At 45.5% G+C, this 23,249-nt stretch overlaps 1 protein-coding gene across 1 annotated transcript in view; it reads right to left on the reverse strand.

Annotated features, from left to right (window-relative positions):
• NPAT (nuclear protein, coactivator of histone transcription) overlaps positions 1 to 21,069 on the reverse strand; it is a 47,480-nt gene extending 26,411 nt beyond the window's left edge. Inside the window, exons 1-8 of the mRNA XM_075851592.1 lie at positions 20,902 to 21,069; positions 9,535 to 9,653; positions 8,880 to 8,940; positions 6,569 to 6,641; positions 6,417 to 6,457; positions 4,855 to 5,088; positions 2,368 to 2,455; positions 284 to 398 (exon numbers count right to left, since the gene is read on the reverse strand). Of these exons, the coding sequence (XP_075707707.1) occupies positions 284 to 398; positions 2,368 to 2,455; positions 4,855 to 5,088; positions 6,417 to 6,457; positions 6,569 to 6,641; positions 8,880 to 8,940; positions 9,535 to 9,653; positions 20,902 to 20,938 (768 nt within the window). The 5' untranslated portion in view covers positions 20,939 to 21,069. The remainder of the gene's footprint in view (positions 1 to 283; positions 399 to 2,367; positions 2,456 to 4,854; positions 5,089 to 6,416; positions 6,458 to 6,568; positions 6,642 to 8,879; positions 8,941 to 9,534; positions 9,654 to 20,901) is intronic.
• Between the last annotated feature and the right edge of the window lie 2,180 nt (positions 21,070 to 23,249).

Here is a 23,249-nt window from a genome sequence, read left to right on the forward strand (position 1 = left end):
AAAGACGCTACCACGATTGAAAATACACAATGCCAAAAGTTGGCATTGCTTCAGATACCTGCTTTCCCACATAGGAGGAAGCAGTAGTCTAAAACCACCATCAGAGACTATGCTGATGTCTAATATCAGACATCAGCACAGCCTCTATGTAGCGGGTGGGTAGGCAGAGAGCTGGGACTTTGCTAGGTTAAGTATAGAAATGTTTTTCTGCATATTTTATAGTAAGTGAAAATGCAAAAATATAGACATTTTGATGAACATTAACCTATTTAAATGTACTTACAGGAAAGTCCTTATCAATAATAGCTTGAAGGGAATCGGCCTCTCTACCCATGTCTCCATCTGATGCTCCGGTAGTGGACTTCAATGGAGCTGCACGTCGTCTCCTCTGAATCTCTCTGCAAAAATAAATTTCAATTACATAGTATTTTAAGCATCTAAGCATATGATATTTTTTTTAAGGGGTCTCCTACTGGGCACTAATGCCACCAGACCGACCACCTGCTCTATGTTTACTAGGTTTGCACTCTCACATTCCAAATTAGTGCACATGGCGCAAATCATTCCTGCAGCATGCTTATTGTTTACAAAAACAAACTGGAAACGTATCACTAATTTACATTACATGAGAGTACCATTCGATACTACTAGACTATGGAACATTCATTTATCTTGCAACACTCCATCCTTAAAGGGAAGGGGGTCATGATTTTTTTTTTTTATCATATTGATTTTAGTATATTAAAAAAATAAAAATTTATTTATTTGTGTTTGTGTGTTCTACTTTTTTTTATTTTTACTTCTCTATGGGGGCTGCCATTTTATTTTCCATCTCTGCATGTGTTGATTAACGACACATACGGAGATGGAATACGGCACATACATCCCCATAGAGAATGCTAACGGGAGCCGTTCCATTCAGTGCAGCGTACGCCGTCTGTGTGGGAACGGCGCATGCACCGCTCCCACACAGACCAAAACTAAGCTAGTTAGCAGAGCGAAATCCGGCGCCATTTTCATGTGGAACGGAAGCTGCTGGCGGACAGTCAGATGACTACTTCCGGCCGAGGCTTCCGGCCATATGTTCAAGGAAGCGAAGACGCAAGGAATAGGAGCGGAAGAGGCAGCGGCGGCAGGAGCAGGTAAGTTTTGTTTGTGTATGTGATGTGTGTATTATCTTTGTGTATGTTCGGGTTATACAGTCTGATTACCACTGTATCTAATCCTCCTACCCTGTGCATTCGCTCAGAAAATGGCGGTACACCGTGTAGGAGGTTTGAAGATTCAACCCCCTCCTTCTCCTGGCACTAGCCAGAATAAGGGAGGGGGGATTGTGTGAGGACACTAGAGCGAGTGTTTAACCCAACCCCAAATTTGCAGCATAAAGCAATGATGTTGCTTTACCACATTGACCATGCTGCAATTCTGGGAACTGCTCCCTCTAGTGACCAGCACATGGAAAGGTTATAAATTAGAATCTAATTTATAATATTTCCTGACTTGTGAAAAAATAAAATTAAAACAAATGTGTAATCACTTAAATAACAATTGTTTAACTAAAGAAAAAAAAAGAAAAAATTCTTGCGACACATTCCATTTAAGGTTTCTTGCAGACTGGTCTCCTTTCTTGCATTTCTGAGTCTATATAGCCCTTTGTATTATTTGCTTACTACGTTTATACAATCTCATTACAGCCATTAAACAGCCTAGTTAGTCTCATACTGACCGCTGCATAAACATTTGTATTTTGCTTCCACTAACAGCTGTATAAGTAATATTGTAACGCACATTTATTGAGCATCTGGCTGACTCCACACTTATACCCCCTATTCTGAATTTTTTTCTGGATGGATAACTGCATATCATTTTTATTTTACCCTAAGGGTATGTTCACACAGAGTTTTTGGACCCGGAAACCGCTCCGAAAAACTCGCCAAAAAAGCCTTGCATTGATTTCAATGGGAGGCGGGGGCGGTTTTCTCCCGCGAGCGGTAAAACCGGCTCGCGGGAGAAAGAAGGGACATGCCTTATCTTTGTGCGATTACGCCTCTGACCTCCCATTGACATCAATAGGAGGCAGAAAAAGCGTATTTCGCGGCTTTTTATGCCCACGGCACTCAATGGCTGGGGGCGAAAAACGCCGCGAAAATCAGCATGCAGCTAGAGGAAAATCTGCCTCAAACTTCCAAACTGAATTTTGAGGCAGATTTTCCGCCTGCAAAAAACTCAGTGTGAACTCGGCCTTAATGCGGTTTCTAATTTTCTTATCTTTTCCTGATTTGTTATTTAAAAATTGTTCAAAGAAAATAAGAGTTTAAATAAACGTAAAAGGTATAATATACAAAAGCAAGATGGTTTAAAACTCACGGTTTACGTCTCATAGGAGCTGCGGTGGCTGCAGGTGGCGGTTTTCTTGGAGTACAGACCGCAGATCTGCCTTGTGCAGGTTCCACAACTAGGCCAGAATGAACAACAGATTACCAATAGGCACTTAATTTACTATTACTACTTTGAGTTCTGTACCTTTATCAATTTGCTAACAGTTTGTACTTTTATCACTGCTAAGCTTGCTAAAAGTTCATCACGTGCTTGTTATACAAATTCAGTACCCAAGTCAAAATCTCAGGGAACGTATCTGTACAGAGGTGCTGCGTCCGCTTACAACAATGTACGTCTATGGATGCACTGGGAATATAACCTCTAATGCAGGGGTCTCAAACTCGGTGGGGGAAGTGGGCCGCACATAGAAAAAATGGGAAGTTGACGGGCCGCATTACTTTCAAATTTGATACATTACAAAATTATTGTTAATCAATTCGTTATTTGAACTATTATAACACTATATTACTATAATACTAACACTACATTACTATAATAATAGCGCTAGGTTTAAAATTTTAGATATTTCTCCACGTGCTTATTTCAACAATCCAGTTTAAGTGTCGCTAAAAGCAGTTTGGTGGCTCAGTTAGCAGCGTTTGGCAGACACACGTCAAGATTGGGCAGCGCCCTGTGGATGCTGCCACAGCGCCCTCTGTGGATGCTGCCACAGCGCCCTCTGTGGATGCTGCCACAGCGCCCTCTGTGGATGCTGCCACAGCGCCCTCTGTGGATGCTGCCACAGCGCCCTCTGTGGATGCTGCCACAGCGCCCTCTGTGGATGCTGCCACAGCGCCCTCTGTGGATGCTGCCACAGCGCCCTCTGTGGATGCTGCCACAGCGCCCTCTGTGGATGCTGCCACAGCGCCCTCTGTGGATGCTGCCACAGCGCCCTCTGTGGATGCTGCCACAGCGCCCTCTGTGGATGCTGCCACAGCGCCCTCTGTGGATGCTGCCACAGCGCCCTCTGTGGATGCTGCCACAGCGCCCTCTGTGGATGCTGCCACAGCGCCCTCTGTGGATGCTGCCACAGCGCCCTCTGTGGATGCTGCCACAGCGCCCTCTGTGGATGCTGCCACAGTGATGTCAGGGGCTTGCCCAGAGCTGGAGTCCCGGAGCCGAGCCGCTTCTAGCACTCTGCCTGGGATTCCAGCTCTGCTCCTGACATCACTGTCCATATACGGACAGAGATGTCAGGGGCAACCCCAGAGCTGGAGTCCCGGGCAGAGTGCTAGTAGGCTCTTCCTGGGACTCCAGCTGTGCTCCTGACATCACTGGGACTCATGCTCTGGGGAAGCCCCTGACATCACTGTCGATGTATGGACAGCGATGTCAGAGGCTTCCCCAGAGTCCCGGAGCAGAGCCGATAATAGCGTTCTGCCCGGGACTCCGCTCTGGGGAAGACCCTGACACACTGTCCATATATGGGCAGCGATGTCAGGGAATTCCACAGAGTACCGGAGGAGAGCCTGTACTAGCGGCTCTGTGTCCCGCGGGCCGCGTGCTTGAGACCCCTGCTCTAATTTGTACAGCACATCTATTGAGTTTACGTATTGATGTGGATGTGTTAATAAAACCTACAAAAGACAGCAGCACAGCCGAGACCGAGATGTCCACGTCATAAAGCAAATACAGTATATTGGGCTCTGCTCACACTCGTATCAATGCTTCTGTTTATCACAGATCTATGAAGGATCATTTTTAAATGGATTAAAGCAAAAAGCATAACACAGCCCAATGAACCCCATGTGATCCATCAGGTTTCTGTTTTAGATGTATTTTTAATTGAGTAATATAATGTAACAGGCGGATATTCTGATAGATATAAATCAATAGAAACCTGCGGGAATGGAAAGCAATTGATGGCATTCGTCATCAGAAAAATCACATGGAAGTCGATTGGGGACTTAAAGGGGTATTCCTATCTTAGACATTTAGGGCAAATCCTGTGGATATGCTATAAACGTCTGATCCCCGCACCTATATCAAGAACAAGGGTCACGTGACCACCACTTAGCCTGGTGCCGCAGCCGCAAGCGGATTATTCCAGGCGGGGATTACTGGAGGGTGGGCTGTGCATGCGTGCGGCTCTCCATTCTGTTGTATGGGAGTTACGGAAACCGCCAAGTTTGGCTGCTTCCATGCCTTTTATTAAAAAGAATGGAGAGAGCCACGCGCTACCTCTTCACTAGTCCTCACCTGGAAACAGCATTTTGTTGCAGCCACACCAGGTGAAACGATGGTCACGGGACCCCTGTTTTGGATATAGGTGAAGGTCCCAGAGCTGGGACCTGCATCTATAAGACACTTATGGTATATCCTGTGGATACGCCATAAATGTGTGAGTTGGGAATACCCCTTTAACTGGAAACATTTCACTGCACTACATATTTATGGACTTTTCGCAGGTTAAGCATTCAGTTATCAACCGTAGAACAAATAAGTCACTTATAATAGAGATATAAACGCACTCACTGCTGATGGAAGTAGAGTTATTGCTTTGTACAGTAGATTCTCCTCCAAATGAAGAGTTGGTGATGGTTTGTAAGGCACTTGGTGTTTGTAGAGGTCGCAAAACATACTGAGTTGCCATTATTGGTGTAGATGTCTGATGTATCACAGGTTGTGGTGCCGGTGAAACGGAAACAGCCAGAGGGGAGGTCAGCATTCTCTGCTGTAGTCGGTCATTTATCCCCTTTCTCGTGCGTGCTGTGGAATAATTAAAAGAAAATTAGAAATAAGTTTAGAAAATCGAAAAATATTTAACATTAAAAAGGAGAGACCAAGTCTGTGTATTTTAGTGAGGAAAGTCAAATTGGTAGGCGTATCTGCAATGGCGGGTTGATGTTCCCACCTTGACAGAGGAGGACTGGCGGGAGGTAGAATCCTCCTTTTTTGATTCGGTGGTCAGTGCACGGGACTTCCTCATACAGTCTCGGTTCCGGCATAGGATTTATTACACTCCAGTTAGGCTTAAGCGGATGGGTGCATTGGCTTCAGATCGTTGTTTTAGATGTCAATCGGAGCTTGGTACCTTTCTGCATTGTGTGTGGATGTGTCCTAGAATTGCCCCCTTTTGGTCGGAGGTGGTGGAGTTTCTTCACACCCATAATGAGTTGCCGCGGCTTCTTACCCCCCAGATGTGCCTCTTGGGCATTATGGATGAAGTTATTCATAATCACTATGATAAGATATTCTTTCGTTTTGTTATTTTTTGTGCCCGGAAGTTTACAATTATGGCTTGGAAAAATACGGATAGTCCGAGTATACTGCACTGGAAACAACTGGTAAATAAATATATACCTATGTATAAAAAGTTGTACCTTAGCAGGAAATGTCCAGATAAATTTGGTCCAGGTAGATAGAAACTATTGACACTGCGGTTTAATGGTCGCTTGAGAGTGACTGAGCTGTCGGGGGGGGGGGGGGGGGGTTCGGAGCACAAGGATGTTTGTGTGCGAGTGATTGTTTTGATTCAGTTAGGCTTTCAGAGGTTATACAGCTGTACAGTTTGTTACTGTTGTAAAATTAATATGATCCGTATTGACATTTGTATGTGATGATAAAGCCTCTCTGAATGTCTTTATTTTGTACTGTTTGTACACCAAAATGTTGAAAATAAAGCCTTTAAAAAAAAAAAAAAAAAAAAAGTCAAATTGGAAAGCCACTAACAAAGAGAAACTTTTCTGGTCTGTCTGGCTTCACCATTACAGCTCAAAGATATTCTTAACATCTAGTAGGTTCCTAAACAAGTCAGTCTCAGCAAATTTAATGGGTTGACCCAAAACACCTTTTCAGTTTACGTGGCTTTAAATCAGACTGTTATTCGAATAGGCCACTTCGGCAAAAGTCTATATTCATCTAGTAAGAGGAAGATAGGATTTGTATTCAACACAGTGCCCATAGAACAGGTTTATCAGTCCAATACTGCCATCCAGGTCTGTGGCCTAAATGGAGAAATTTCACTCATACGTAGAAAAATTATGCCGGCGACTTCCGAACATCAATAAAAGCTGACAATTACACTGCTCACTTACCTCTTTGATGGTGATTAAATGCCGCCGATTCCTGCATGGACCTGACAGGTAGAGACATCAGTTTAATTATATCTCATTGGAATAGGACAACAGTTATTACTGTGAGATGGAAAGGTTATATTTTACAACCAGAACAATATATATATGTATACCTGATCTGGGACAGCGTGAGGTCAAGCTTCTTCCACAGAGACGACACCATGAATGGTACTTCTGTTTGATTCTCTAAGAAAATATTTAAATTAAAATAAAATGCAATTAACTGCTACATAGATCTCTTTCTATACATAGAAGATCAAACCGGAAATACAGGCCCAAATTTCTGAATGTAATTTTTGGAAGCATTTTGCGTAAAAATATTGTCTAATCTACTGTGCGAGCTTAATGCTTGGCCAGGATTTAGACACATTTATGAAATATGACAAATGAAAATGAGAGACGCATCTCTACTACACAGGTCCTGGCCTAGAAAGAGTGCTATAATGTTAGATGTGTAAAAGTTAATGGCAGTCATGTATGTCGTGACAGATTTATCAAAGGGGGTAGATGCAGTCAGAAATTTGTCGCAACATATGGCAATAAAATAGTCTAGCTTTACCTTAGATATTGGCTAAAATGACACCGCTTTGATAAATGTGGGCCATAGCCTAGTGACTCCTCAACCCCTTCCCACACCGAAATGCAAATGTCACATACAGATCGCACCTTGCTGAAAACGACAGACCGGAATTAACTCTGATCCGATTGTTTATCCCAGTAAGGGAATGTTCACACGCACTAATTACGGACGTAATTCTGGCGTTTTTGCCCCGAATTACATCCGAAAAATGCGCCTCGATAGCGTTGACAAACATCTGCCCATTGAAAGCAATGGGCTGACTTTTGTCTGTTCACACGAGGCGTATATTTACGCACCGCTGTCAAGTGACGGCGCGTAAATAGACGCCCGCGTCAAAGAAGTGACCTGTCACTTCTTTGGGTGTAATTGGAGCCGTTATTCATTGACTCCAATGAAAAGAGGCGCCAATTACGTCCGTAATGGACGCGGCGTTCAAGCGCCTGCACATGCCGTTACAGCTGAAATTACGGGGATGTTTCCTCCTGAAAACATCCTCGTAATTTCAGCCGTTACGGACGCTGTCGTGTGAACATACCCTTAGATGTTGTGAGCAATAACAAACACGGCATGTGGCCTGAAACAGTTTACTCATCTTTGAGCAGCATTGTACAGTTTATACATTGCATTTGAGAGTTTAACACACACCGGAGCTGCATTCTCAACTCTGCTGATCGCTATTGAAAATAACGGAAGACACCCCCCTCAATCTCAGCGAGCAGTGGTACAGTTCAATTTTCATATATCAGATTACCGTACAATGAAGGGTGTAAGTAAACATTTCACACAATTTGAATCACCAGAGAAAAGATGAAATGATGGGAAATTTCAGCTCTATACCAGCAGAATTGTGAAAACCACTCAACTATATTACAAGCTGAAAAGAATTCATTTATCTTAAAATAAATCAATGGAATTTCTCAGCTCTTTCAGGTAGATTAACTCTAAATGTAAACTAAAATCTGTGTCCAACTTTGGACACCATTTCATAAATCATACCTAACTTTCCAGAATAATCAGTCAGTGTGTACATGAAGAACAACACTATTTTTGGCCATTAAATGACTTGTATGTGGCATTATTTAGCAGTTTTCACCTCTGCAGGCTCTCTGCTTCTCAGAACTAGTAGGCAGAGCCTAACTGTTATCATGTCTTCTATACACAGCACACATCCTGCTCTCCTATCTCTATCACACATCTGTGTCTATCTTTCCCTGCTCCCCACCCTATAGACTTCTATGGGCAGCCTCTGTGTCGATCACTGCTCCTGCTGCTCCCCTCCCCATAGACTTCCATGGGCAGTCTGTCTACTCTGCTCTGTAACTACGGACGGATTTTGCTTGACAACAGGGTGTGGACAGCAGATTAACGGAAGGGACACACCTAGTGGCAGTAACTTCACACTGAATTTGCATGTATAAAATTATTACATTTTAACAATAAGTAAATTATAAAAGTTGATGAATATCAGGTAAACGGTTATATCAGCATAGTAGTTTGAAAAGTTCCTTTCCATTTAAGCAAGCATTCTAGTGGTATAAATCATCATATACATACATTTTTTCCTTACATCTAAAGTCCTTCTAAGGCTCTGTTCACACAGGTTTTTTTTTTAAGATGTTTTTTGGCACGGAAACCGCTTCGGAAAACGTACCAAAAACGCCTCCCATTGATTTCACTGGGTGGCGGAGGCATTTTTTCCCACGAGCGGTAAAACCGGCTGGCGCAAAAACTATTCCAGACTGAATTTTGAGGCAGAATTTTCTTCCTGCAAAAAACTCAGTGTGAACAGGGCCTAATATTCCTGTACCCTCCAAGCAGTAAAACCTCAATCATAATACACTCACCCTTTGCTTTCATTGATATATATTCATTTAAGATCGTAGCCAGGTTTTTTCCAAACAGGGACTGAAAAGAAAATATTGGATATCTGTAAATGACTACATATAAAATGAGAAACGTCAACCCAGGCTAACAATATGTTCAGAATTAGCTATACAGAAGTAAACTGGCTTATCTTTTAGCTCAAAACCGTAAAAATAGATATAAATATGATATATAAGGGCTGGACAAATTCCAGTCGCCAGGTTAACGTTCTGCCCTGGTGACCAGGTCTTGCTGCCTGCACTTCAAACATTCGGCGGCCGGGTGCTTTCACCTGATGCATGAAGCTGGTTGCGGTCACTGGTCATACAATGACAGCGCTGTGTGGTCATTCGGAATCTGTGTCTGATGTGAACAGAGCCCGACATGCTTTGTCTCCATCTACAACACACAAGGCTCTTCCGGGTCTTTCGTACGATGAATAACAACAGTGCATTGACTTACAATATGGTCCATCATTTTGATCGCAAGAATAGTGCTGCATGCTGCGCTATTCTTAGCATCAAATGTGACAATTACCAACGCAGGCTCCAACGGTATGCACTATGGAATTTTGGAATTCAGCCCGACAGAAAAAGGATATCAACAAGCGTTATAAACCTTTACAAGAATTCTCACCAACAAGCATCCTGGAACGGTGCCATCTTCTGTATGATGCTCGGCATATTCCCTGAGATCTGGACTCTCTGCGATAAAGGATCGGCAGGTAGACGGGAGCTTTTCTTGCTGCAAGTAACCTGAAACCAACACATCACCACATCATTGTAAGCAGAAAGAGCATAAAGAAACTATGACAATGTACTAGCAACGGATGGACAGCCAAACAGGACCAAATATTTCCTTATGCTGAATTGGCAGCAGCATCATCAATACAGAACACACTGAATATAAAGAAACCAATTCACTGTGAGAACAAAAGTTCAATTCAAAAAGGCAAAGAATTATGAATTTGTATTTCATCAAAATAATACGGCCTTCGTTTAATCAGCCAAGACTTCCAGGGAACCTCAGTATTCCCCCCCCCCCCCCCCATGAAATAGTACTGGTCATACGATGTCTGGCAATTCCTCTTTATTGTGGCAGCAAGGAACATCTTTGCAGTCAAGTCTCAACCACAATCCACTTGCTAGGCAAGAATGATAGGGTGCTTCACTATACCAAACTGACCAGAGGTAAGGAAACCCTTACCCGCAGTCCCCCGCCCCATGGTACTAAGTTTGGGTATCTCAGTCCATTAAACACGTAGAATTATTATATTAAAGTATTAACCCCTTAAGGACGCAGCCTAGTTTGGGCCTTAAGGCTCAGAGGCCATTTTTCAAATCTGACATATTTCACTTTATGTGGTAATAACGTCGGAATGCTTAAACCTATCCAAGCGATTCTGAGATTGTTTTCTCGTGACACTTTGGGCTTCATGTTCGTGGTAAAATTTGGTCGATATATTCAGTCTTTATTTGTGAAAAATTGCAAAATTTAGAGAAAATTTACAAAAAATAGCATTTTTCAGAATTTAAATGCATCTGCTTGTAAAACAGACGGTTATACCACCCAAAATAGTTACTAGTTCACATTTCCCATATGTCTACTTTAGATTGGCATCATTTTTTGAACATTATTTTATTTTTCTTGGACGTTACAAGGCTTAGAACATAAACAGCAATTTCTCATATTCTTAAGAAAATTTCAAAAGCCTTTTTTTGAAGGTACCAGTTCAGTTCTGAAGTGGATTTGTGGGGCCTATGTATTAGAAACCCCCATAAAACACCCCATTTTAAAAACTAGACCCCTCAAAGTATTCAAAACAGCATATAGAAAGTTTTTTAACCCTTCAGGCATTTCACAGGAATTAAAGCAAAGTGGAAATGAAATTTGCAAATTTCATTTTTTCTGCTGAATTTCAATTTTATTCAATTTTTTTCGTGTAACACTGAAGGTTTTACCAGAGAAACACTACTAAATATGTATTGTCCAGATTCTGCAGTTTTTAGAAATGTCCCACATGTGGCTCTAGTGCGCTCGTGGACTAAAACACAAGCCCCAGCAGCAAAGAAGCACCTAGTGCATTTTGAGGCCTCTTTTTTATTAGAATATATTTTAGGCAGCATGCCAGGTTTGAAGAGGCGTTGAGGTATCAAAACAATGGAAACCCACCAGAAGTGACCCCATTTTGGAAATTACACCCCTCAAGGAATTCATTTATGGTTTTTGTTATGATTTTGACCGCACAGTTTTTTCACAGCACCTATTTGAATTGGGCTGTGAAATGAAAAAAATTATCTTTTTTCCAATAAGATGTCATTTTTGATCAAAATTTCTTATTTTCACAAGGAACAACATACCCCATTTTGTTGCCCAATTTGTCCTTAGTGCGGCAATACCCCATTTGTGGTGATAAACTGCCGTTTGGGCCCATGGGAGGGCTCAGAAGGAAAGGACCACCATTTGGCCTACTGGAGCTTTTCTGGTGCTAAGTCATGTATGCAGAAGCCCCTGAGGTACCAGTACAGGTGAAACCCCCGAGAAGTGACCCCATTTTAAAAACTACACCCCTTAAGACATTCATCTAGAGGTGTAGTGAGCATTTTGACACCACAGGTACTGTGTAAAAGATAATGCGCAGCAGATGGTGCAGTGTGAGATTTGCAATTTTATATATATATATGCCATTTCAGTGTCCAATATATTGTGCCCAGCATGCGCCACCGGAGATATACACCCCTTAAATTGTAATGTGGGTTCTCCTGGGTACGGCAATACCCTACATGTGGCTGTTATCAGCTGCCTGGGCATACGGCAGGGCTCAGAAGGGAAAGATGAGGGGGGTAAGCTGTGCGGAGTGCATCAGGGTAAATTAAAAATCAAGGGATGTATGATACATTTTAAAACAATCTTTTATACAGAGCCCTGGTTTGTCGGGACACGTGTCACATTGGTATATTGTGACTTTCCTTATCCCCCTCTTATAGCAGACTCTGCACCTCTTTTGACTCTTTCCCTTTCCACCGGTTTGGGGAACTTCTCCTGGAAAGTGTTGCCCTGGTACGATGCTTGTGGCCTCGCTTCCAGAAGTACTGGGTGCCCCCACTTCCTGGTCCCTAAAGATTAGATCTTGAAATTCCAGGAAAGTTCCCGTCTGGCCTGCACATCGACGTAGCACGTACGCATTGTACAAAGCCATCTGTATGATGTGCCCGGCCAGCTTCTTATACCACACCGCATGGCGCTGTAGGGCTTCAGGACTTGATTTGACAAGTCCATCCCTCCCATGTACCTATTGTAGTCCAGGATGCAGTCTGGTTTGGGGGTGGCCTTTCCTTCATATATCCTAAACCTGTAGGTATACCCTGATGCACTCTCACAGCTTATACATCTTCCCGCCATACCTTGGCCTCTTACCCGGCAGGTACTGGCGGAATTGAACCCTCCCTTTAAAATGTACCAGGGACTCATCAATAGAAATACACTTCTCGGGGGTGTATGCTTGGGAAAACCGGGCACTGAAACGGTCTAATAGGGGTCTCCGTTTATACAAACGGTCAAAACTGGGGTCATCTCGGGGTGGGCACGGCTCATTATCAGTATAATGTAAGAAGCGAAGTATTGCCTCATTTATTCATTTTTTTAGGTTCCAGGTCAGTTCTGAAGTTGCTTTGAGGGGCCCATATATTAGAAACCCCTATCAAACACCCTATTTTAGAAACTAGACCCCTCAAAGTATTCACAACAGCATTTAGAAAGTTTATGAACCCTTTAGGTGTTTCACAGAAATTTAGAGCAAAGTAGAGGTGAAATCAACTTTTTTTTTTTGTCAGAAAATCCTCTTTATACCATTTTTTTTCTATAACACAAAAGGATTTATCAGAGAAACGCAACTCAATACTTATTGCCCAGATTCTGCAGTTTAGAGAAATATCCCACATGTGGCCCTAGTGCGGTAATGGACTGAAGCACCGGCCTCCGAAGCAAAGGAGCACCTAGTGGATTTTGAGGCCTCCTTTTTATTAGGCACCATGTCCGGTTTGAAGAGGTCTTGTGGTGCCAAAACATTGGAAACCCCCCAAAAGTGACCCCAATTTGGAAACTAGACCCCTTGAGGAATGCATTGTAGTTTTCATGGGGTGCATGCGGCTTTTTGATCAGTTTTTATTCTATTTTTAGGTGGCGTGGTGAATAAAAAACAGCAATTCTACTATTGTTTTTTTATTCTATTTTTTTTACAGCGTTCACCGTGCGCTATAAATGACATATTCACTTTATTCTGCGGGGCGATACGATTACAGCGATACCAGATGTTTATAGTTTTTTTATGTCTTATGGCATTTACACAATAAAATACGTTTTGTAAACAATCATTCACTTTTTGTATTACCTTATTCTAAGAGCCATAATGTTTTTATTTTTCCATCAATAAAGCCGTGCGAGGACTTATTTTTTGCGTAACGAACTGTAGTTTCTATCAGGACCATTTTTCGGTACATGCGACTTTTTGATCTCTTTTTATTCCATTTTTTGGGAGGTGAAGTGACCAAAGAATTGTTATTGTGGTACGGTTTATTAATTATTTTTTTTACGGCGTTCACCGTGCGGGATACATAACAAAATAATTTTGTAGTTCAGGCCGTTACGGACGCGGCGATACCAATTATGTATAGTTTATTTGTTTGTTTATATATTTTTATTCATAATAAAGGACTGATCAGGGAAAAATGGGGACTTTTACTTTTATTACTTTTAAAACTCTTATTTTCTTATTTTTACACAACTTTTTTTAACTTTTTTTTTACTTTATTACTTTGTCCCACTAGGGGACTTGAGGGCAGGAGGCCCTGATCGCTAATCTAATACACTGCACTACATGCGTAGTGCAGTGTATTAGAGCTGTCAGCTACTCACTGACAGCAAGCATAGTGGGTCCTGACGTTGTCAGGACCCACTAGGCTTCCGTCTATGGCATAGCCGGACGCCATTGCTTGGTGTCCGGTTGCCATAGTCACCATCGCCGGCCGCTATCGCGTAGCAGGCCGGCGATGGCGGATTAACCCCTAAGAAGCCGCGATCGCTATTGAACGCGGCTTCTGAGGGGTTAATCGGCGGGGGAGCTCCGCGATCGGTCCCGGCACATTGAGCAGTGATAGTCTGCTGTCGGAAACAGCAGCTATCACAGCTCATGAACGCGCCCCGCGCGAACGGCGCCGTGTTTACTCCATGACCTACTATTAGGTCACTGAGCGCGAACGCTACAGTTAGCATGACCTAATAGTAGGTCATGGAGCGTTAAGGGGTTAACAGGCAATTCTCGAATAGATAATCATAAATTAAACTGCTCCCATGGCTTTGCTGTTTGTCAACAACCTATAAGGACCCACACACATGGCTGATATGTTGTGTATTTTTCAGCAGCAAATCTGCTACGAATCTGCAGCGAAGTCTGCATGTGTTACGTGTGGAGTCACCATGGTTTTAACCCCTTCATTAGATGTGAACATCCGTTAGAAAATCCACAGAATGCTCCGATTTCCATTTGGAAACTTGAGATTTGTTCAATTTTCATCCACATGTCTGGTGCTGTCAAATTCATAGCATTTCCATCTTGTGTGCAGTAGCCATAGACATCCAAAATAACAGTCTATAATCTCCTGTACAACAATGTCCTCTCCTGCTCCCATCTTCTCAGGATCAGGAGCTATAATAGCATGATCAACTCCAACCTAACTGCAGAAAATGTTATATATAAAAAAACAAGAAACATGAAATCATCATACTCACTATCTTCCTGGACTGATGACATGCCATACATCCACATGAACACTGCAGCCAATCACTGGACTCAGCGGTCCCTTGCGGTACAAGCATCACCCGAGGCCAGTGGTTGTCTTTAGCGGTCACGTAGATGTATGGTATGTCATCAGTCCAGGAAAATAAGGAAACTGGCAGAGACCTCCGGCGCTGGAGTAGCAGGGGATGTAAAGGCTACGTACACCTTTGAAATAAGTTGTTTTCTTAGAAAAATTTCTATTTTTGAGATACAACTGCAAAGTTTACTGCATACAGAGCAGCTGTATCTTGCGCTGAAACTTGTATCGGTCAGGTCCGAAGGACTGACTGGTTCAGTGACAGAGGGTCCTGCATGTCTGACACGCAGGAACGAGCGGTTACCGATCGCATCTAAGTTCATAACTTAGACGTGATCGATTACCGGTGGATCTGACCCGCTTTCACTGGACCCGTCAGCCCGCGGACCTGACGTATTCAGGTTTAGCGTACGAAACAGATGCTCTGTATACAGAATACAGAGCAGCTGTATCTCAAAAAAGTACAAATTTTAAAAAATATATATATATTTCTGAAAGTTGCACCGATCACTGATAGACAATTCTTTGAAAAAAAAAAGCAAAATGATTTCATAGGTGAGTTTTTAACAGGCGAGTAATGTGTGGTTTTTTTTCTTGCAGAGTTTAATTTCTTGAACACCTTTGAAGTTTTAGCAAATAAGGGTAAGGCTCTGTTCACACCTGCATCGCAGATTCCATGATTTTTTCTAGACAAAAATTAACGCCGTATGCAGCACTATTATGTCTGGCAAAATGACGGGACCCATCAAAACCAATGGCTCCCGTCGGATGCTGTTAGTTTCCGTCACGCGGCACCTCTGTTTTTCTCATTCTTCTGCTCCTATGATGGAGCAGAACAATACAAAACAGAACGCAAGTGTGAACAGTCTTATTCTTCGTATAATTAAAAGTTATACATTTTGGATCCGTCACATTGCCGTGAACGGAATGCAGATGTGAATAGAGCTTTATGAATCGTAAAGTTTCTATTGATGACTGCAAGCAGAGATATTGATATTTGTGAGAAATTTATAAGGAAAGTATAACTTTTATCATACAAAAAAATTACCGTTATTTGCTGAAACCGCTAAACTTCTTTAAACCTCTATGAAAGTTAACATTTCTATATAGCCCCATATCTTGTTTTGTTTTAAAGCATAACTAAACGTTTGAAAAACGTCTGACATGTCATAGTAATCAATGTATCGGAGTACAGGCTCAATAGAAAGTCTATAAGCCCATACGCAGATACATCGGCTTACCGGAAAAAGCCGAACGGAAAAGGCTTCTACTGCTTAGTTTTAAGGATTGGTGGGGCTCTCAGTGCTCGGACCCCCACTAACCAAAACTTCTGACATGTCAGAAGTTTGTCAAACGGTAAGTCACCCTTTAAATCCCACTATTCATTTTCAGAATGGAAAACTGCAGCATACCCATCCATTACAACATTTTCTGCTGGTCTTCTATGGATTTCATCCATTTCAATTAAATGAGGAAATTTGCATCTAATTCTGAATAGCCGACGCATGAGTTGTGCACCTGTGATCACATGTAGGTCCTATGCAGACTAAAAGCCTCTGGGTATAAACAAGAATGTTTCCATCCACTGACAGCAAGCAGAAACCTTGAAAACGGCTTTTCATTAGTTATAATTGACATACAAGTCCCTATAACAATGAAGAAATTCACTGCCCACAGTGTAACAGTAGTTCCCATCCACTGCAAAAAAACTAAAAAATAAATAAAATAACTTTTGCTAATGTGATGCACGCACGTCTGCTACAAGTACCGCCCAACACTTCCCACTAGAAGAGCCGGACGGAGTGAGAGGAGCAATTAATGCTGTGCAGCGTAAGACCTTATTTACACGAGCGTTGCGCACCTCGGACAGTTTTTCACGTCCGAGGTGCATCCGTGCTCAGCGCTGCGGGACGCGATGTCTCGCATCCCCCATAGAGGAGAGCCTATGGAGAGATGCGTGAAGCATGAAAAGATAGGACATGTCCTATTTTCCCACGGACCCTTCACACAGTCCGTTGAAACCACGGCTGTGTGAACGGCCACATTGAATTACATAGGTCCGTGGGACGGCCGCTGTTTCAACGGACGTTTAACACGCTCGTGTAAACAAGGCCTAAGTATTACAAGTTTGTCAGCAATTGTGTGAGAACTGGAGCAAGGTGGAAAGCTGGGAGTTGTAGTCCTCTTCTACTCCTCCCTGTAATGTCCTCTGATATTCCATGACAACAGCCTGGACATGCCACGTTCCAGTTCTCTCCTCGTATACCTCATTTATTCCTTCCTCTTTGAGGGTCATTATACTATGAGTGGGGGGCTGATGGTCATTGTACTGTGAGTGGGGGGCTGATGGTCATTGTACTGTGAGTGGGGGGCTGAGGGTCATTGTACTGTGAGTGGGGGGCTGAGGGTCATTGTACTGTGAGTGGGGGGCTGAGGGTCATTGTACTGTGAGTGGGGGGCTGAGGGTCATTGTACTGTGAGTGGGGGGCTGAGGGTCATTGTACTGTGAGTGGGGGGCTGAGGGTCATTGTACTGTGAGTGGGGGGCTGAGGGTCATTGTACTGTGAGTGGGGGGCTGAGGGTCATTGTACTGCGAGTGGGGGGCTGAGGGTCATTGTACTGCGAGTGGGGGGCTGAGGGTCATTGTACTGCGAGTGGGGGGGCTGAGGGTCATTGTACTGCGAGTGGGGGGCCGAGGGTCATTGTACTGCGAGTGGGGGGCCGAGGGTCATTGTACTGCGAGTGGGGGGCCGAGGGTCATTGTACTGCGAGTGGGGGGCCGAGGGTCATTGTACTGCGAGTGGGGGGCCGAGGGTCATTGTACTGCGAGTGGGGGGCCGAGGGTCATTGTACTGCGAGTGGGGGGCCGAGGGTCATTGTACTGCGAGTGGGGGGCCGAGGGTCATTGTACTGCGAGTGGGGGGCCGAGGGTCATTGTACTGCGAGTGGGGGGCCGAGGGTCATTGTACTGCGAGTGGGGGGCCGAGGGTCATTGTACTGCGAGTGGGGGGCCGAGGGTCATTGTACTGCGAGTGGGGGGCCGAGGGTCATTGTACTGCGAGTGGGGGGCCGAGGGTCATTGTACTGCGAGTGGGGGGCCGAGGGTCATTGTACTGCGAGTGGGGGGCCGAGGGTCATTGTACTGCGAGTGGGGGGCCGAGGGTCATTGTACTGCGAGTGGGGGGCCGAGGGTCATTGTACTGCGAGTGGGGGGCCGAGGGTCATTGTACTGCGAGTGGGGGGCCGAGGGTCATTGTACTGCGAGTGGGGGGCCGAGGGTCATTGTACTGCGAGTGGGGGGCCGGGGGTCATTGTACTGCGAGTGGGGGGCCGGGGGTCATTGTACTGCGAGTGGGGGGCCGAGGGTCATTGTACTGCGAGTGGGGGGCCGAGGGTCATTGTACTGCGAGTGGGGGGCCGAGGGTCATTGTACTGCGAGTGGGGGGCCGAGGGTCATTGTACTGCGAGTGGGGGGCCGAGGGTCATTGTACTGCGAGTGGGGGGCCGAGGGTCATTGTACTGCGAGTGGGGGGCCGAGGGTCATTGTACTGCGAGTGGGGGGCTGAGGGTCATTGTACTGCGAGTGGGGGGCTGAGGGTCATTGTACTGTGAGTGGGGGGCTGAGGGTCATTGTACTGTGAGTGGGGGGCTGAGGGTCATTGTACTGTGAGTGGAGGGCTGAGGGTCATTGTACTGTGAGTGGGGGGCTGAGGGTCATTATATTGTGAGCGGGGGGCTGAGGGTCATTGTACTGTGAGCGGGGGGCTGAGGGTCATTATATTGTGAGCGGGGGGCTGAGGGTCATTGTACTGTGAGCGGGGGGCTGAGGGTCATTGTACTGTGAGCGGGGGGCTGAGGGTCATTGTACTGTGAGCGGGGGGCTGAGGGTCATTGTACTGTGAGCGGGGGGCTGAGGGTCATTGTACTGTGAGTGGAGGGCTGAGGGTCATTGTACTGTGAGTGGGGGGCTGAGGGTCATTATATTGTGAGCGGGGGGCTGAGGGTCATTGTACTGTGAGCGGGGGGCTGAGGGTCATTATATTGTGAGCGGGGGGCTGAGGGTCATTGTACTGTGAGCGGGGGGCTGAGGGTCATTGTACTGTGAGCGGGGGGCTGAGGGTCATTGTACTGTGAGCGGGGGGCTGAGGGTCATTGTACTGTGAGCGGGGGGCTGAGGGTCATTGTACTGTGAGCGGGGGGCTGAGGGTCATTGTACTGTGAGCGGGGGGCTGAGGGTCTTTGTACTGTGAGCGGGGGGCTGAGGGTCATTGTACTGTGAGCGGGGGGCTGAGGGTCATTGTACTGTGAGCGGGGGGCTGAGGGTCATTATATTGTGAGCGGGGGGCTGAGGGTCATTGTACTGTGAGCGGGGGGCTGAGGGTCATTGTATTGTGAGCGGGGGGCTGAGGGTCATTGTACTGTGAGCGGGGGGCTGAGGGTCATTGTACTGTGAGCGGGGGGCTGAGGGTCATTGTACTGTGAGCGGGGGGCTGAGGGTCATTATATTGTGAGCGGGGGGCTGAGGGTCATTGTACTGTGAGCGGGGGGCTGAGGGTCATGGTATTGTGAGCGGGGGGCTGAGGGTCATGGTATTGTGAGCGGGGGGCTGAGGGTCATTGTACTGTGAGCGGGGGGCTGAGGGTCATTGTACTGTGAGCGGGGGGCTGAGGGTCATTGTACTGTGAGCGGGGGGCTGAGGGTCATTGTACTGTGAGCGGGGGGCTGAGGGTCTTTGTACTGTGAGCGGGGGGCTGAGGGTCATTGTACTGTGAGCGGGGGGCTGAGGGTCATTGTACTGTGAGCGGGGGGCTGAGGGTCATTATATTGTGAGCGGGGGGCTGAGGGTCATTGTACTGTGAGCGGGGGGCTGAGGGTCATTGTATTGTGAGCGGGGGGCTGAGGGTCATTGTACTGTGAGCGGGGGGCTGAGGGTCATTGTACTGTGAGCGGGGGGCTGAGGGTCATTGTACTGTGAGCGGGGGGCTGAGGGTCATTGTACTGTGAGCGGGGGGCTGAGGGTCATTGTACTGTGAGCGGGGGGCTGAGGGTCATTGTATTGTGAGCGGGGGGCTGAGGGTCATTGTACTGTGAGCGGGGGGCTGAGGGTCATTGTACTGTGAGCGGGGGGCTGAGGGTCATTGTACTGTGAGCGGGGGGCTGAGGGTCATTGTACTGTGAGCGGGGGGCTGAGGGTCATTGTATTGTGAGCGGGGGGCTGAGGGTCATTGTATTGTGAGCGGGGGGCTGAGGGTCATTGTACTGTGAGCGGGGGGCTGAGGGTCATTGTACTGTGAGCGGGGGGCTGAGGGTCATTGTACTGTGAGCGGGGGGCTGAGGGTCATTGTACTGTGAGTGGGGGGCTGCAGTCCACTATGGCATTCATCAAAATGACGGAACCCTTGCACAACAGAGAAGAACTTCAACCCTTGGCACTGGATCCGTCACCATTGAAATGAATGGTGATGGAAACCTCTGGTTTCAGTTTGTGTCAGTCAGGGCTCCGCTCCAACGGAAACCTCAGCCTGAACGGAGCCGACGCAGATGTGGACATAGCCTTACAGCGTCATTTCAAGACGTTTCGGAGGCATATCTGAAGCGTATTATTGAGGTGTATCTTTTTTCGGAGTGTTTCATTTGCCGCGTATTTCCACCCTCCCATTACCTTTATTGAAGAACACCAACTCGTAAAATGCTTAAAAAGCGGCAGGTCACTTTTTTTTTTAGCATTTTTTTTAAATTCAGCGACATAATATGCCTCGTATTAACTACACGGCGTATTTCCCATTGAAATCAATAGGTAGCTGTTTGCAGGCGTATTTCAAGCGTATATTGACACGTAATACAGGCGTTTAACGCGACGAACTACGACTGAAAATAATAAATATCCACACAGCGGTTCCGCAACCTGGAGCTCTCCGGCGGTCAGTGCATGCTGGGAGTTGTAGTAGCCGATCAGCTGGAGAGTCACAGGCTGCTCAACTCTTCCGTGTACATCACATACGGGTCACTATGTATACAGCATAGAGGTGACAGGTGTCCGTATACAAACAGACGTAATGGCGGAAGAGGCCTCTGGGTAATGAGATGTAAACTCCGGCGTGTGTGTGGTCCTCCTCCTGTGAACACTCACCCAGCACCAGCCGGGCCACATCGGACGGAAGCAGCATGGCGACCCCTCCTGAGTGGCATCCGAGACGTCAGTCTCTGCCCGGAGCCCTTCACCAAACTCAGCGCCCGGAGCAGCGTCCCTTCCGTCAGCGCACAGCTTCTCCCGCGCTGTTCTGTGGTGTGACGCTGTAAAACTTCCCCCAGCTGCCACCACACGCAGTTCCGGGTGAGCGTAACACGTTTAGCGTTCCGCTCACAACAAATTATTATTTATTACAATTAGTGTAAAAGGAAGATCCAGCAAATGTACATTAATATATACAGACACACAAATATTATTTTCCCTCAAATATTACTGCTATACTACATCACAGTCCCAAACTAGTCACTGGCTGTGTTGAGGGGGGTCTATAGAAACATTTTGGGAAATGACATGAATAACAATAAAATGTACGAGAATGTAATATAATTCCTTAATATAATGCACTGGAAGCCTCCTACTGAAAAATATATTGGATTAGCATAAGAAATTCACCTGTAGGGTGTGTGTACATGAGGTGTTTTTTGTGGCGGTTTTTGCCACGATCGGTAATTGTGTCAAAACCGAACCGTTTTTAAAAAACAATTACCGTGATTGCGGTAAAAAAAACGCCACCAAAAAATCTACTCATGTAGACATACCCTTAGGTCCATGCTAAATTTTACACATGGCGATAATCGCTCTGTCCGGTCAAGATAGACAGCAGTGAGATATCACTCATTATTGCCACTAGTTCTGGGGGCACATGAAATTGTGTATGGACATGTGTTCATCCTCTGCTTAACATTAGTGGTCTATATCACTGCAATCTACGGTAATCGCTAAGTGCGATAATCGAAGCACATAAAATAATTTCTTCAGACTACCAGCCTCCATAGGACTCTTTCACACTTGTGTATTTTGGTCAGTATTTATAAGCCATAACCAGGAGTTGGTCCATTTAGAAGAGACTTTTTGGTCACGCGGTAAAAAACGCATCAAAATCATGCTGCGGTTTTTCCATGTGCGGTTTTTACAGGTGAAACACACTTATTTTACAAGTCTCACCTGTAAAAAATGCGCAAGCAAAAACTGCTTCGGAAACCACTGTAAATGGCAGTAAAATCGTGTGCCGTCTTGCCGGCCAAAAACGTCTCATCTAAATGCACCCTTAGGCTGGGTTCACACGACCATGTTACGTCCGTAATGTACGGAACGTATTTCGGCCGGAAGACGCGGACCGAACACACTGCAGCGGGCCGGGCTCCTAGCATCCTAGTGATGTACGACGCTAGGAGTCCCTGCCTCTGCGTGGAACTACTGTCCCGTACTGTAATCATGATTACAGTACGGGACAGTTGTCCTGCAGCGAGGCAGGGACTCCTAGCGTCGTACATAAGTATGATGCTAGGAGCCCGGCTCCCTGCACTGTGTTCGGTCCGGGTCTTCCGGCCGAAATACGTTCCGTACTTTACGGACGTAACATGGTCGTGTGAACCCAGCCTTACACGAAAGAGGTAAAAATCTCTGCATTATTATTTATTTCTGTGTAGGATCCAATCCTGGTTTTGGCTTACAAATACTGTTGCAAAATACTGACCAAATACACGCATGAAAGTGGCCTTAGTGTAAATTCACACAGTGCATTTTGGTGCAGTTTTTTTATGCCGTTTTTGAAGCCACAACTTGGAATGAATCGTAAAGGGAGGGTAAAGGTAAAATTCTACTTCTCTTTTTTTTAATCCACTCTTAGTTGTGTCTTTAAAAACTGAACCAAAACTGCCCTGTCTGAATACACCCTTATGCCATAGTAGAGGGATCCTACAATCTGGACTGCCCCCTCTACTAGACAGAGCAGAGCGCTTCTGTAAAGAGTCCGTACATTACATAGCGTTTTTCCTCTGTTGAGGTGTAATTTGAAGCTCCTGGGCCCCAATGCAATATCTGTGATGGGTCCCGCACTTAGCAAGTGCTACTTATAATACTGGTGTCTTATGTGGTGACGCTGATGTGAACAGGCCCTTATCCCTGTGTCCTGCATCTACTATGTTTATATAATATTTTATTGTTACATTAGTATTGTTGAAAATCCACTTAGTGAAAATGATAACAGAACAGATACTGGGTTACAATAGCAGCTGAATGTACTTTGAGGTCATGTTTATTTTCAGGCAAATTTCGGAACGTAAAATACTCATAAGGCTGGATTCACACGAGCATGTTCGGTCCGTAAAGGACGGAACGTATTTCGGCCGCAGGTCCCGGACCGAACACACTGCAGGGAGCCGGGCTCCTAGCATCATAGTTATGTACGACGCTAGGAGTCCCTGCCTCTCCGAGGAACTACTGTC

Source organism: Rhinoderma darwinii, chromosome 2 (assembly GCF_050947455.1).
Source record: "Rhinoderma darwinii isolate aRhiDar2 chromosome 2, aRhiDar2.hap1, whole genome shotgun sequence".
Taxonomy (NCBI): Eukaryota; Metazoa; Chordata; class Amphibia; order Anura; family Rhinodermatidae; genus Rhinoderma; species Rhinoderma darwinii.